The 15,722-nt window shown below is 30.1% G+C and overlaps 1 protein-coding gene across 1 annotated transcript in view; it reads left to right on the top strand.

Moving 5' to 3' along the window:
- Window positions 1-14,985, top strand: part of LOC134725122 (QRFP-like peptide receptor) — a 49,048-nt gene extending 34,063 nt beyond the window's left edge. Inside the window, exons 3-6 of the mRNA XM_063588676.1 lie at window positions 3,682-3,786; window positions 8,064-8,172; window positions 11,440-11,574; window positions 12,701-14,985. Coding sequence (XP_063444746.1) covers window positions 3,682-3,786; window positions 8,064-8,172; window positions 11,440-11,574; window positions 12,701-12,807 — 456 coding nt within the window. The 3' untranslated portion in view covers window positions 12,808-14,985. The remainder of the gene's footprint in view (window positions 1-3,681; window positions 3,787-8,063; window positions 8,173-11,439; window positions 11,575-12,700) is intronic.
- Window positions 14,986-15,722: the final 737 nt, after the last annotated feature.

Below are 15,722 nucleotides of genomic sequence, written 5' to 3'. Positions count from 1 at the left end.
TCGAATTTCAATTACATGTTTATCAAAAGCAGTGTCTATTGTCGAGTAAGTAGGCGACAAAGTCTTGTTATTGGATAATGAAAATTTTCAACTTTATATTAATGCAGCTGTGTTTCAGCATGCCTCTTTCATACAATGTGATTGTTTTCATATCAGATCGTTGAAATTTAAGACTATCTTAATAGTTAATACTAATATCTTTTTGATCACTAATAGATTTGAAATTGTTATTTGCTTGTTTTTGTCATGGATTTGTTCTAAAATTCACATTAAGATCACGGACTGTTGGTCAAATGATGAAGTACAAGGAAAGCCTATAGCGAGTAGCAATATATAACATCTTCGAATTTCATTTTTTTTTATTAGAACAGCGGTAGATACAATGTAGCTACATTCACATTCTTACAAACTAAATTTACTTCCGGTCCTAATGTATATGATAGAATGGGGCACACTGTAACTTGAGTATTATATTTAGTTATTACAGTACTATGCTATATTTGCGTCTTTGTAATGATTATAAACATGTTCGTCACTTGTTGATAAACAATGAATACTTAATAAAAATATTGTATCATTTATGATAAAAACTGGATGACTCTTTTTATCACTAACCATTCATACTCGCAGGAAGACTTTACGTAAATGCCAAAAAGCCAAGTCAGTGTTCGACAATACCACTGCGTCAGATGGTTATGAAAAAACCACCACAAGATTCGGTGCAAATCCATTAAATAAACCAAAAATTCTGAAAGTATAGGTGCAAAGACATAAAAAAAATACGGAAAAGTATAACTGTTCATAAATTTTTTTTTGATGCATTTGCATACTAGCTTTAAACGGTTCGGGATTTATATGGTTATAAATATATGGTTCACACTAGAGTAATAAACTAAAATTACAGTTTTAAGCAATATTTTGAACTGATAACCATTGTATTTTAGCCTTAGCTCTACACATATAACATTTAATACAATCCATGGTATAGTAAACGTTATCTGCCACGCTTTGCAAGCCGGGATAACATTAATTTTATTGAATCTGTGTCCATGAACTATTTATACAAAAGACCTAATTTAATTGTTCCTATTCCAACAAGGATTGGTTTCCATAATGTCTGGCTTTGCCGAATGACACTAAACCCATAAAGTTGATATGTGAATTTGATAGAAAATGTAAGTGTTTCTAAATTTAATTTTGACAAGTGAATTATGTTCTATGTTCGCCGCTATTGTTATTCCCATTACAACTAAACTGTTCGAAATCTGAAGTATCAAGTAAATGGATTTAAGTATACTTCAGATTTTTTACGTTTGATGTAAACAGGACTTTAATAAATTGATTAGATTAACAAAACTATTAGTACATAATACAATAAAGCATTAGCTTACGTATGTCGTAAAATCCGTTTTAGCCTATACAAAAAATATAGAGTCAATATGAAAGGTCAACAATTCTTGTCAGGTGCTGTAGAAGTTTGCCTACGTTAATTATTTTCTCACTTCGTAACTAACATTCATAATTTCATTGTGAGTAGTCAGACACCGTGAAATAAGCGCAATAATTGTTGTTGGATTATGTTGCTTAGTTTTGAACTATCTATTGGCATTTTGATTTACCCATTGTTACTAATGAACGACAGTAGACACTTTATGTGTTTGTTTGTCAGACAACTGACATTTGAATGAATATACCAGTCATATTTGCATGACTACTTGCTATTTCTTATTTAAGATAACCTTTTATAAAAAAAATATGATACAACAATTTATATACACGTGACACCATGCTTTTTTGTACATATAATTGATACAACATAATAAAAAGACATTGACAATAGTTTTGGGAGTTATCTGGTAAAAGTATATCTGATCTTTTCACCTACCAAAGAGTCAAGAAAGAACAAATATACTTAGATTTTAGATTGATTTATATTCAAGTCTGAGTGAATTACCAAGCAGGTTTATTGTTTCACTGGTTAAAGAAGCTTGGTGATAACACATTATTACTTGTTCAACAATTAAAGCTTCTACTAACAAATTAAAAACATGACTTATTTTGAAATATGCAAAAAAAAAGAGGATTCACAGAAACATATGAATTACTTAATTAGAACAAATTCATGGGAGAAAGCTTCTTTGGCTTTTATAAGCGTTTTTATTTTTTGTATAATATATACTAAAACTCTCAATCAAGTCTAACTAACAGGGATTCCGATGACCATAGTTAAAGAGAATTTTCTGTGATTGGTTCTTTTATATAACTTCACATGTTCACTCTATCCATTTTTTATAACTTTTTCACATGAAATATATCTTTTTTTAAGAGTTGAATAGGATATCAGAACGTTTTCAAATTCATCAAAATCATCAAAGATCTTTCCACTTATAACCTGAAATATAAAAAAAAGACCTATCAGAATATAACTCTTTGCTGGCCTAATATGAAGTTATCATAATGAATCGTTTTAAAGAAAAGTGAGATGAACATTTAAAGATAACACGTTATGAAAAAGGTCAAATACCAAAAAATACCAAATGACAAACTTAAAGCTCAATCTTTTCAAACGAATAAAAACAACTATCATTTTGACTTGGTACAGGCATTTCTTTTTATATTTGTACAAACTTGGGAGATTAATAGCAAAAAACCACAAATTACGGGATTTCATATTTGACAAACCTCTTGATTGTATGACAATCGCATACAATTTCATTATATATACTACAAGATAAAAAAGAAGATGTGGTATGATTGCCAATGAGACAATTATCCTCAAAAGACCAAAATGACACAGACATTAACAACTATAGGTCATCGTACGGCCTCCAACAATGAGCAAAACAATGTTTGAAGTAAACAAACAGACATAGTATGTACAATGTCATATGTAGTGGAACTGTACAGCAGTCAACATTCTTTGATAGTCGCAATAACTATATTCATGTATATAATAACAAAAAAAAAAAAAAAAAAAAACACCAGCAAAGAAGAACCATGCTAACCTCTACCAGGCCAAATATAAAGTCATTCTATAAGTAGTTTCTGACGAAAATAATGTTTTACAAGGTTATAAAGCCCTACGCCAAGGAAACAAAATTAAACTGCGACGCTTCATGGTATATGCCAACATGTTTTTTTATAGTAGAAAGTTACATTGTAGGATGAGTGAATCAAGCCATGATTACTCAGAAAATATTAAAACTATTAGTAAAAAGTGAGCATTATGATTGATAAAATATTTCAGATATAATTATTTAACCCTGAATACTGATAAATGTTTTAGATAAAACGAGATTTGTATGATAACTTAAAAAATCATTTATATATGAATATAAAAGGCTGTAATGAGATGATATAACCCTATATCTGTGTTCTTGAATGCGCAACTGAAGTGTGATTGACATCTATAAGATAGATTTGCCCAAAGCAATTGATATACATAGCAGTGAAACGTGTTTGAAATTATCACTATTAGAAAAAAAAACCAATAATGCAAGATTAACAATGCTCATTTGGAATTGCGTGTAAGGATATGCATTAGTTTTCTTCTGTTGATACCTATTGACTTCATGGCTTAATGTTTCCTCTGTTATTACCAATTGACCCCAAGCTCAACATTTTCCCTGTTAATACCAATTGACTTCGTGGCTTAATTTTATTGATGTTCTATACTTGTAGATTGTGTTAACCTTGGTGCTCATCATGATTGTGTTTGCAGTGTGTTGGGTGCCAATACAGGTCACCATTTTGTACGCTGAATACAGACCAGAAAAACATTTGCAGGTAACGGTGACCAAATATATATGCTGAACCTCTTTCACAATTATTATAACAACAATTCTATTAGCAATCAAAGCCGGACTTTAAAATTATTCTAAAACTACCTATTTCAGAAGCGGCGTGAATCAGGCGTGGAGTACAACCTATCAAAGACATTTTTTTTTTTTTTTATCTTAGAATAGTATTAAAAATTTTAAATATCTAAGTTTTCTACTCGTTACACAATTGTTACCCATTCCAAACTTAAAGACAAGTTAAAAGAGTTGGTCCTGCTTTAGTTTATTTTGTTGATACTGTTGAAGAAAATGAAACGCGTACTCTGAATTCATGTGCCGTTTTTTATGAAGATCTTTATGAGATTTTTATTTGAATTCGTATGAGTTATGATCGTGATTCTCTTATAATTCAAATTCTAATGCAACAACGTTTGTAACGTTCATTTTGATTGGATAACGTCACTTTCTTGCATGGCATCAATTGATAATTGATGCTATGGGACGTACGCGCAAGCGCAGACGGCATATGACAGATTTTAAATACGTGTTTTAACGTTGTTTTTCTGTCAGTTTCATTAGAATGGAGATAACAATATTGTATTTTAAGCTCCGACGGCATCAATTTGGGATTTGATGGTCGCAAATACCCGTTTACTGTCTCCGCTAACGCGTCGTCAGTAAACTTAAATTGCGACCATCAAATCCCCAATTGATGCCGTCGGAGCTTAAAAAACAATACAGTTATCTCCTAAATGTAAGACATGCCTAAAAGAGCGTTCTGTATGAAATTGTGATAGGCCAGAAGAAAACACATTCAACATATTAAAAACATATTTGATATGTCAATATTTAGAAAAATAAACTACAAGAAGCAAAATTAATGGTTTCGTAAATTTATTTGTTTTTATATTTTCCATTAATTTGTAATAAAAAAATTATACGGAATCACCAAATATATATCGATTTGTTTCTTATCTATATTTTTCCTACTTCATAACACTGACATGATAAGGCAGATGTTCAAAATGTCATTTAAGGATACGTATCTTAATTAAATGTAATACTTCCTAATCAAATATCTAGTCCATGTGTTCATTCTCGTTAATACAGGAAATAGTAGGCGTTTTTTCCCTTTACAAATGGTGCAATTTGTGAGTTGAGTACATTGTCTTCTTGCATAAGTTCGAGCGGGGGTATCTATTTCCAATAGAGATAGTCGTCTTTATTTTCACGAAGAAAATTTTCATGAAGAAAGTAAAGCGCAGTAATAATGTGTAAACGTTATGGAATGACTTATTATCACTGTGCTTTTATTTCATATGTCCAAATAAAGATAAAAGTTTTATTAAAAACATAATCAGTAATGCAGCACTATCATCATTTCTAAAATGAAATAATTTTGTTTTAGACTCCAATTAATTTTGTATATAGAGGTATTTACATATGTACATGTCGTATATTGTTGAAGGGCATATGTTTAGCTTTTTTGTATTTTTGTATTATTTACATGTCTTTTTACATTACGTCTTTTTTTAATCGGATACATTTTTATATCATTAATATGATGTTTGAAAATTGAATTACTTTATAGCTAGTTTTTTTTCGTATACTTCAATATGCAAACCGTTTTTCTTCCGTTAGATATTAATTCTAATATAAACAAACATACACACACTATTGTTTGATAACATTTTCCAGCTGCACTTAATAAAATTTACTATAGTATATAGCCTGTTTCATTCGTTTACTATTTCATTCAAGTTTATTATTCATTTAGAGCTTTCTCCTTTTAAGTTTTAACTTAATTTAATAAATGTTTGATATGCATTTGGAATAAAACAACTCATGTCTAAGGACTATCTTAAGAGAGAGCGACGAGTGTCATAAGTTGAATACTCACCAACAATCTAAACTGCTTGTCCATTCCGTTTCCACAAATCCTATTTCATGCTATAAATATACCAGGCATTTGTTTGTGACATGCTTTGTTCCTTCATAAGTTTTTTTTAGTGCCATTATATTATGTGCTGTTCTATATTATGGTTGATTAGAGAATAAACAAAATCTCACTAAGGACTTCAACAATCCGAATCACAACAAATCAGTCATGATAAAGATGATAGGCTAAATGGTTGTTAAGGATAAGGTTAAAATACGTCGCCACATTAAAAAAGGTTAAAAAAGGAACGTTAAATCAAACGCTGGTATCTTATATGCATTCGTATAGAAACGTCAATAAGCCATTGCAGCAAGTTTTTTAAAGGTTTCCTGGTAAGACGAATCATTTGGTTATCAATGTTAAGAAAAAAGGGATAGCATAATATGGATAAAAATAAGTGAGGTATATACAAACAAGTCAACAGCCGTATTTTAGTGTTTGTCAATGATAAATGTCTGTCATATTTGTTTTTTGGTTCATTTTTCTCAGCATAACTCCGGATATTTTTGTTTTTTATAACTGTCTAATATTCTCAGAACATCTCTTTTCATAGCGGAATTGGTCCTATCCGACCGTTGAGGGTCATTCGTTGACCTGTAATTGTTTCCATTTTCCTCCTTTGGTCATTTGTGTGTAGTTAACTCATTGGCAATCATGTCAAATCTTCCTATTTATTTTACTAAAATGTCTCATATTGTCAAAATATCTCTTTTCATAGCAGAAGTCTTATCCGGACGTTGAAGGTCATTCGTTGACCTGTAAATGTTTACATTTTCCTCCTTTGGGCACTTGTGTGTAGTTAACTCATTGGCAATCATGTCAAATCTTCTTATTTATTTAACTATAATGTCAATTTTTGAAGTCGTTATAATGCTAAGCATAATTGAAAATAACCCGAGAAGATTTCTGTATTGATACGCATGACTTATGACTATGATGCTCTAATTGTTAAATGTAAAAAAAAGAGACTCACTGACTCCTGTTTGATGTATGTGTATACATCTATGATTAGCTGTCACAAAAAAACATTAAATGTATTAAAAAACATATCAAATATGTCAATATCAGAACAATACACTACAAGGAACTAAATTAATGGTTTCGCATATTTATCTGTTTTTCTCTTGACCTCAATTTGTTTCTCGTTTATATCCTTTCTACTTCATAACACTGACACTGACTGAGCAGATGTTCAAATTTTCATTTAGGGATAACAATCTTGAGTAAATGGAATACTTCCTTATTTTTTTTTTTTTTTATAGCAAATGCCTACACCATGTGTTCACTCCCGTTACAATTGCAGACTGTGACAAATGATCGCCTCCTTTTGTAATAGACCAATATCTTGATCATTTATAAAAAAATAAATAATTTATTTATTTCTCCGTGACTTTTCAATGGTCTTAAAGGGTCGTTTAAGGTCATTCATTGACCTGTAATTTTTTCCATTTTCGCCATTTGTGTCTGATAGGTAGTGCACTCATTGGTTATCTTGTCACATCTCCCTATTTATATTACTAATATGCAGATTTTCTAGAAGTCCTTTTAATGAGTAGATATATTTAAAATTACCTCCAGGAAAGTTTAGTATTGATACGCATGACTTATTACCAGGATGCTCTAATTGTTTAATGTAAAAAAAGAAACTCAATGACTCCCTGTATGATTTATGTGTATAAATCTCGGATAAGCTGTAACAAAACAGATTAAAGGTATTATAAAAAACATATCAGAGATGTCAAAATCAAAAAAATAAAAGAGGAACTAAATTAATGGTTTCGCATATTTATCTGTTTTTATATTTTCCCATTATTTTGTTATAAGAAAATATAGGAGTCCACTAAATTGACCTCAATTTCAATCTAATTTATTTTCTTCCTACTTCATAACACTGACATGATATAGCAGATGTTCAAAATGTCATTTAAGGATAAGAATCTTGAGTAAATGAAAAGCTTCCTTATTTTACTAAGCAAATGTGGTTTTTCCAGTAACACTAACAGAAAGTGACAGAAGAACGCATACTTTTGCAAAAATAAACCAAATCGCATCAATATCTAAATCATTAATATTAAGTAATTTCTTTTTATATACATGACAATTTATAAATGGATATCGTATGTATTTAAAAACATAACTTTCGAAAGAACACGTTGTTTTGGCTTGAAAACGAGAACATCTAATGGACTCTTGTTTAATTTAAGATCGGGTTAAACGAGAAATTTGAAGATTTTTTAAAATTTTGTTATTGTCACTCATCTTTAATAGTGTATACAGACTGTATCAGTAAAATTGTTTCTTTATTTCAAGGTTAAATGACATATTAAGAATTTTGTTTATTTTAGCTTGAGCAATGGTATACACAACTTAGTTTCTTTGCGCATGTACTTGCCTTTGCAAACAGTTCCATAAACCCAATGATTTATGCCGGTTTTAACGACAACTTCAAAAAAGGTAAGATTTTGAAAAAAGTTATTTCTTATTACTTAGTGGAAAGTGTAGTTTGAACAAATCCTCATTTTTTGTATTCTGATAATGACACATGCACACATTTTATCAATGTAATATTGTTTTTTTTTTTTTAAATCAAACAGATATTCCTTATATCAGTTTATCTAGAACGCGTTTTTTTAAAATAATCTTTTCATCGTTAATTTTACTTTAACTTACCTCAGAAGCGTAAAGCAAGAGAGGATAATCAATCATCTTGAGTTGAATATTTTGAAAAATGTATTTGAGACCTTGTTTTTGTAATTCCTTTATTATATGACTAAAAGTGTTAAAACATACGAGTAAATGAAAGAGTTAAACAATCAAAAAGAGCTCTTTGGATTGTATCGTTGTCTCAGGTCGATACGGTTTTGATATTGGTCAAGTCATGTACTATTGTCTATATATTAAGTTGACTCTAGCTGCAAATACATTGACAAAGAGAGAAATATTTTGACGATTTCTTACGTCTTTTGCTTTATGAGGACAAAGGAGTGAACAAGATATATTTAACATGAAAAATGAAAAATTAGCGTATTTGGTAAGGCTAAAATAAGACTTAATCACCATATGAAAAACCACATTAGAATCTACCTTAATTAGTACGTAACCTTTCGAATCAATTTATTTGAGTATTTTGGATGTTTATACATGTGCGTTAGTTAAAGTGATAAGAAACGAGTGACCGGTGAAAAATAATGTTCTTCCAATTCTTAAACCAATGCATACAAACATCATAGACTTAGTCTTCTGTGCTCAAATTTATCATTTTTTTCGTGCAAATTTTGTATAATCGTCATTTTTTTTTTCAATCGGTGAGTGTTGTTGTGAAAATATGGCAGGTAATTAAAGTTCGTGTTTTAAAGCCGAAGTTTAACGATTGTCACCTGTTTGTCAACAATTGACGAAAAATAAACAAAAAAGCATGTAAATTGAGCACGTGTTTAACATGTAAATTCAGATAATAGTTTATTTTAAGGACATCCATGCGTATTGTGGTCACCGGATTTTTACGAGATGGGTCACACTGAGGTCACCTTGCATACGAAAAATATGTCGGGGGAATAGCTTGCTGGAAGGAAGCAATTCAAATAAAGTAAACTTCTTCTAAATATGAATAAATTAAAGAATTATCTTCAGAAAAAAGTATTTGTACATAAGTTTTACAATGAAAACTATACATTGAGTAATAAAAAACACATGCATTATTTTTTTTTATTTGAGGTTTCTTATGACTTTAATACAAAAATGACCACAAAAAAGAAATATAACCAAAAAAAACGTACACATTTTTTTTGTACTTTGGAATTTCAAATGGAAAGAAGTCCTGGGGCCTTATCAAAGAGGCGAGAAAGATACCAGAGGGACACTCAAGCTCATACTCACCATATACTCTAAGCCAATGTGTCTGAGGTGCGAGTGCAAAGGTCTTTTTCCCAATAAAAAGAAATTTTGCTTATAAATGTGTTTTATCAACTTAATAGCATATACATCATTTGGAAAGGCGACACATTTATGACGGAAACTTTTGTTTAGGAAATGTATAACTTCTTAATGATGCTTCATGTGTCAACTATGATTGATCACTGTCTCTGTTAACTCTTCAAAATATAGAAAACATGGCAGATTCATTTATCTAGAGTTCCATGAAGAATTCGATGAAGTAACACATACAGCGTGATCCCCGGATCTTAATTAAGATATATATTATGAAAGCCCAATTGACTTCAATATTTACATTGTGATATAACGTGTCTTTCTTTGAGATATACATTACAGAAACAGCAGGTTATAATATTGCAATAACAAAATTTTCCTTTGTCTGTTGAATAGAAATAGTTGTTTTAAATGATTGATTTGTTTATATGAATGAATCCGATGTCAACAACCTCAAGAACAGCATATTAATTAAAGCAAATAAAATATCATTTGTAAAATGCACCAGACAGAAACAAATCGATACAGTTATTGCGCATTTATCCTGACCCTTACTTTCAACGTTTGTGACCAGAGTTAGCATGCAGTGTCAACTTGGAGATATCGACTGACAGTGTACCTAAATGCGTATGATTAAATATTGCGGCACAAACAAGTCTTCAAAATTTCTATACTGAATTTGTTTGACATTGGTTTAAATGTTTTTAGGCATCACATTGAAGAACAATTTTTTTTTGGGCAATTTTTAACGTTCTCCTGTTGTGTTATGTAGATTTTTTTTTTTATAATTGATATTTGGAATTATCAATTATTAAAAAAAAACTAAATACAAACCATCCCTCACAATTCCGTTTTAATGGCCCATTTACTCTAGTTGGTCTATACGATTTTAAAGTAAAGAAAAAAGGAAAGCAAAAACTAGGAAGTCATTAACGAAACGTGAAACATATAGACTACACCAAAACTTCACAATAGACAGTTATCAAGCGACATAAAACAGAACATTTGTTTTTGTGTTAGAGCAAACGTTTAAACAAAATCAACTCAACCATATCATCGATAAACTCATGTTCCCGTGACGGGTAAACAAGGAAAAGGCACAAAATGGCCTAAAATATCAACTTTATCATAAAACACCAAAAAGGTCTCAATTTGGTTCGTAAAAAGGTCTATTTCTAAAGTATAAATGCTAAATATATCAGTTCTTTTCATAAAACTACAAGATATTCGCCAAAGTAAGGCCATTTTGGACATTTTGTTAATATATGATGATTTTGTGCATTTTTCAAACATTAAAGCTTTTGAAACACCTTGCCCAATTTAATATAAATTACATTGATATTAAAACTTTTTGGATCGTAGAAAAATTGCCAAAAACAATTAAAATTATGGACAAAAAGTACCAAAATTTACCTTTTAATACAAATTATGCTCATTTGAGGGGTCATTGCTCCATTAAAAGTCAGTATAATAATATAATAAAGATGATAAAGTTAGACGGATAAAAAAATTTGCAAAAGATACACAAAACAAAGATCACAATTATTTATTCATTACACAAACAGTGTAGATACTTATACTTATGTACCCCAATAAGGTAAGTTTACAGCTGATATGGCACATATCGTACCACATAGTAGTGGGATGAAAGATACCAGAGGTACATTCAAACTCATAGATCTAAAAAAAAAAACTGACAACACCATGACTAAAATCGTCAGATGGAAAATAAACGGATGAATAAAATTGAAATGTGAAGATAATGTATATGATACGTGTTTTGTTTATTTTCAGGTTTTAAACAGATGTTTGGTTTATATAAGAAGAGATACACAAGCGTGTCGAGACTTGATGACAGTTCTACTACTGTTGTTACCAGTTTATCGAGGGGGAGAATATTTAAAGAAGAATCATCGTTCACGTTAATTGGTAAGGGTTTGTGGAGTGGATTGTTTTCTAATATATATAAAAATAAGATGATGTGGTATGTTTTCCAATGAGACAACTCTCCACAAGAAACCAGGCCCAGGACAAAAGGCAACTCTTTATGACGAACTTGACTTTTTATGGTTATATCATAGTAAATGACGAATTGCATTCAACATGAATGCGACGTTGTTTTTTTTCTATATGAACACTACCAGAACTACACTGTTTTTCAAATTTAGCTCATCAGCACAATAACATGTGCTATACACATGATTTATATATATGCAAATTCAATAGCTTAAAGAGTTTATCAATTGTGTAGGTCATAAAGGTGAATTACTATAATTATTGCAAGGAAAAGTTATATAAAACAGTACAAAACCAATTAACCCGTTGTTCGCTACGCCAAACACAAATATTCCCCAAAAAATCACACACATGAAGATGACAACAGTTAATAAGCAATCAGTAGCTTCTTCGTTACACCCGTAATTAAACACGTTTTACGATTTCATGTTATTGTACGAATTTATCCAAGGAGGTGAATGTATTTAATTGGCCTACTTACCGAATAAACTTACAAAGATCAGTATTTTTTCGATAAGATATATATATCTATAGGTATATACTTATATTGGTCTCTGTTGGCTGTCAGAAGAAGAGACAAACACAAAAAAAAAGAAGGCTTAACGTTCTCCATTATATTGTATTGTTACATACTCAATGATAAAACATCTGATAAATTCTTGTTAATGTCCGAAGTTATCTAGTAGATGTATATGATTCAATTGGCATAGTTACTGAATGAACTAATCATAGATGGTAAAATTGTTTTCTGATGAGATATATGAATTACCAATGTTCTGTGTTTGGCTTACAGAAAAAGAGACACAAACATAAGGAAATCAAAGGCTTAATTTATTCAATAATATGGTATTGTTAACAATCAAACATTGTTATCAAGACAGCCAAAAGCTTCCCTTTGTTTAATCACAATTGAGATTAATAATTTATCATTCTGGATGGCATTTGCAGCTGTTGAAAATCTCCTTTATATTGTTTCTGTCATGTTTAACATATTACGGAATGTTCAGTGATAATGTTTACCTAATTTGATTTTATTCAGGAAAGACACGTGATGCTTGGAACGGGTCAGCTCAGGCATGCAGTAAGATGGCCATTTACGAGGAATTGAACAATTTAGTGTGTAGTTCATCGGACAATGGCATGTAAAACAAGAAAAGATGAATTATTTCCATAATTTTCTTCATTTCAAATATCAAGCTTGTTACATTCCATTTACACAAATGTCTGGATGAGGTCCTTTTCTGAATTCATTTATTTTGTTTTGGGCATTTTTCCGCAATATTGTGTTTTCAATATATTTCAAAAATCCAATATTGTTTTCTATTATTTAATAATTTAATTTTGGATAACGCGTCTTCTGATTGGCTGACATTATTTTGTTTCGAGCCCGTTTACATAATTTAGTCATGTGATCGTGACGTCATCAACGTTTTTTCATGGTTTTCTACGATTTAAAATGGAATTTAGAATTAAATTACAAGAAGTGACTGTAATATTTTTTTGTCTATTCGAAATAACATCAAAAATGTGGTGCACACTGTTAAATAACCGGCTACGCGCGTTATTCAGTATGCAACACATTTTTTATGTTATTTCTTCATAGACAGAAAAAAAATATTACAGTCATTCCTTAATTGTTTTTGTCTCTTTTCCTCTGTTCTTATTTTTATTCTAAAGGTGATGCACTCAATGCTCTATTCTGTAAACCCCATCGAGACTCTAATACACCTATGCTATCAATTAAGCTACTTTATGTTTTGATTTGTATTTTTCTGAAACCAAACAAGTCGAGTAACTGATAAAACGCTGAGAATATAAATTGATATTAAAGTTTGACAATTATTTTTCATTGTTTGTTCCAATTTCTTCAATTAAGAAATACTGTAAATTCAGAAATTATTGCGATGTTATTATTATTGCGAAAAATGCGACAGGGTTATAATTGCAATAATTTCAACTCGCATTTTGAAATATTTTATATGAAAAGATTTTTCTCAATATCGCAAAGACTTTAATCGCATTTGAGTCTAAAATGACAAAATTGCAATAATAAGTGCACGCAATAATTCCTGAATTTACAGTACCTTATAACTTTATAAACGAACCATTTTTAAGACCTCTAGATTTCTAACGTCAGAATATATTTCTAAAGTAATTTCCAAACATCAAAATTTATATACCTCTATAATTTTTTATTTTCAATCCATCATATCAATATTACCTCGTTCCTCATATGTTATCGTTTAACATCATAGACTAACGCGATATGTTTTAAGAAACATGTCTATGATTGTTAACAATCTTAAAGTACAAGCATGCCTTTTCTAATGAAAAACAAAGAGTATTCATCATGATTTTAATGGGTTCAACATCAAATCGTACATAATAAACAATTATTCGAAACATACTTCTAGAAATACAAATTTTAAAAGCCATTCTGTGAACATAAACATATATATAAATATATCGATTCATATGATTTAAGCAACAGTGCTACTATAAAGATATTTAATCTTTGGAAATCAGAAGAAATCTTTTTTTCCGTATTCTTTTAAAACAATAGCAGTTTAGAAATTAAAAAAACGAAATACACCTAACAAACAAATTGTTTGAAGTGAGAAGAAAATATCATCATGCAATTTTTAGGATATCCCCGTACTAAGTCAAAAATATGACAGTTGTTTTCTATTCGGTTGAGCTTTGGATTTTGCCATTTGAATACAGACTTTGTTATTTTTTCTTTTTGGAAAGAATAAAAGTTTCATGACAAACTTGTTCATGACAGAGTTAAACTACAATATATCAATCGAAAGGAATTATCAATGGATGTTACTGTAACGACTGAAAGAAAAACAATTATATTAAAAATATAGTATCACACGCATGTAACTGTTTATTGAAATCTAAAATATAAAAATCGTTGAAATAATATTGTAAAAAGTAAAACAAAGTATAAATACCGAACTCCAAGAAAATTCAAAACGAAAAGTCCCTTATCAAACGAAAAAAAATTATAAGCTAAAACACCCCAAACGAAGAGGAAATATACTGTCATATTCCTGACTTGGTAAACGCATTTTATTTTGTAGAAAATTGTGGATTAAAACTGATTTTATAGCTAAACCTCTCACGTGTATGACAGTTGCGTGGTATTAAATTATAATTCGCGAGTTGTATATGAAGTGTTTAAATATACGGTTTACTTTTTAAATTGTTATTTGGATGGAGAGTTGTCTCATGCATTGGCACTCACACCACATCTTCCTATATCTAGTTGATATGATTGTAAACTCATACTTACTTGTTGTTCGATTCCGTTTCGTTTGTAGAGGTAGCAATACACAGTTAGGAAAAAAACTTAAAATTGACACTCATAATTTTTAAACACCCTCTTTCCCCTCCTGTCTAACAAAGAAGGCTTTATATGTGTGTTATGCATGTATATACTTGTAGAAAGAAAATCTTCCATAGATTTGATTTTTAATGGTCATAAGGGTGAAATATAATCCCTTTTGGGTGTAACCATGGCAACAATCTGCATTTCTTAGATACAAAATATAGCAAAAAAGGGGGGTGAACATGTCACAAAAGTCCCCAAAATTTGGTCTAAAGGAAAATTTCAATGAATTACAGTGATACCTTTCCTGAATCCATAGGTTTATATCTATCAAGTGGTCCAAAAAAAATCATATGCTTTCCTGCTCCTTTTTCCATAAAATTGAATTGAAAAGATCGAGCGCAAAATCTTTGTTGATAAACATTACAATAATTTATGGACCTATGAACGGTACGGATAGGAAAATACGGACTGTCAATCATAGAAATGGCCTATAAAACATGTTAAAATCAATCTAAATGTTCATATAAACCCACTAAGAAGGCTATATTATTCTTCAATTATCTAAAAATCAATTTTATTGTACAAAAACTTTCATATTTAAAATATTCACAGGGGCCATAATGCGAAACTAAACTTCTAACTGTGTATTGCTACCAGAAATCATTACTCAACTTATCCTTGCAAACTTTCTATTCTTTCAATGTAAATATTGTTCTTTACA

The sequence above is a fragment of the Mytilus trossulus genome, chromosome 7, assembly GCF_036588685.1.
Source record: "Mytilus trossulus isolate FHL-02 chromosome 7, PNRI_Mtr1.1.1.hap1, whole genome shotgun sequence".
Classification (NCBI taxonomy): Eukaryota; Metazoa; Mollusca; class Bivalvia; order Mytilida; family Mytilidae; genus Mytilus; species Mytilus trossulus.
The sequence above is the reverse complement of the archived record's forward strand: the minus strand, read 5'-3'. Positions and strand labels throughout refer to the sequence as shown.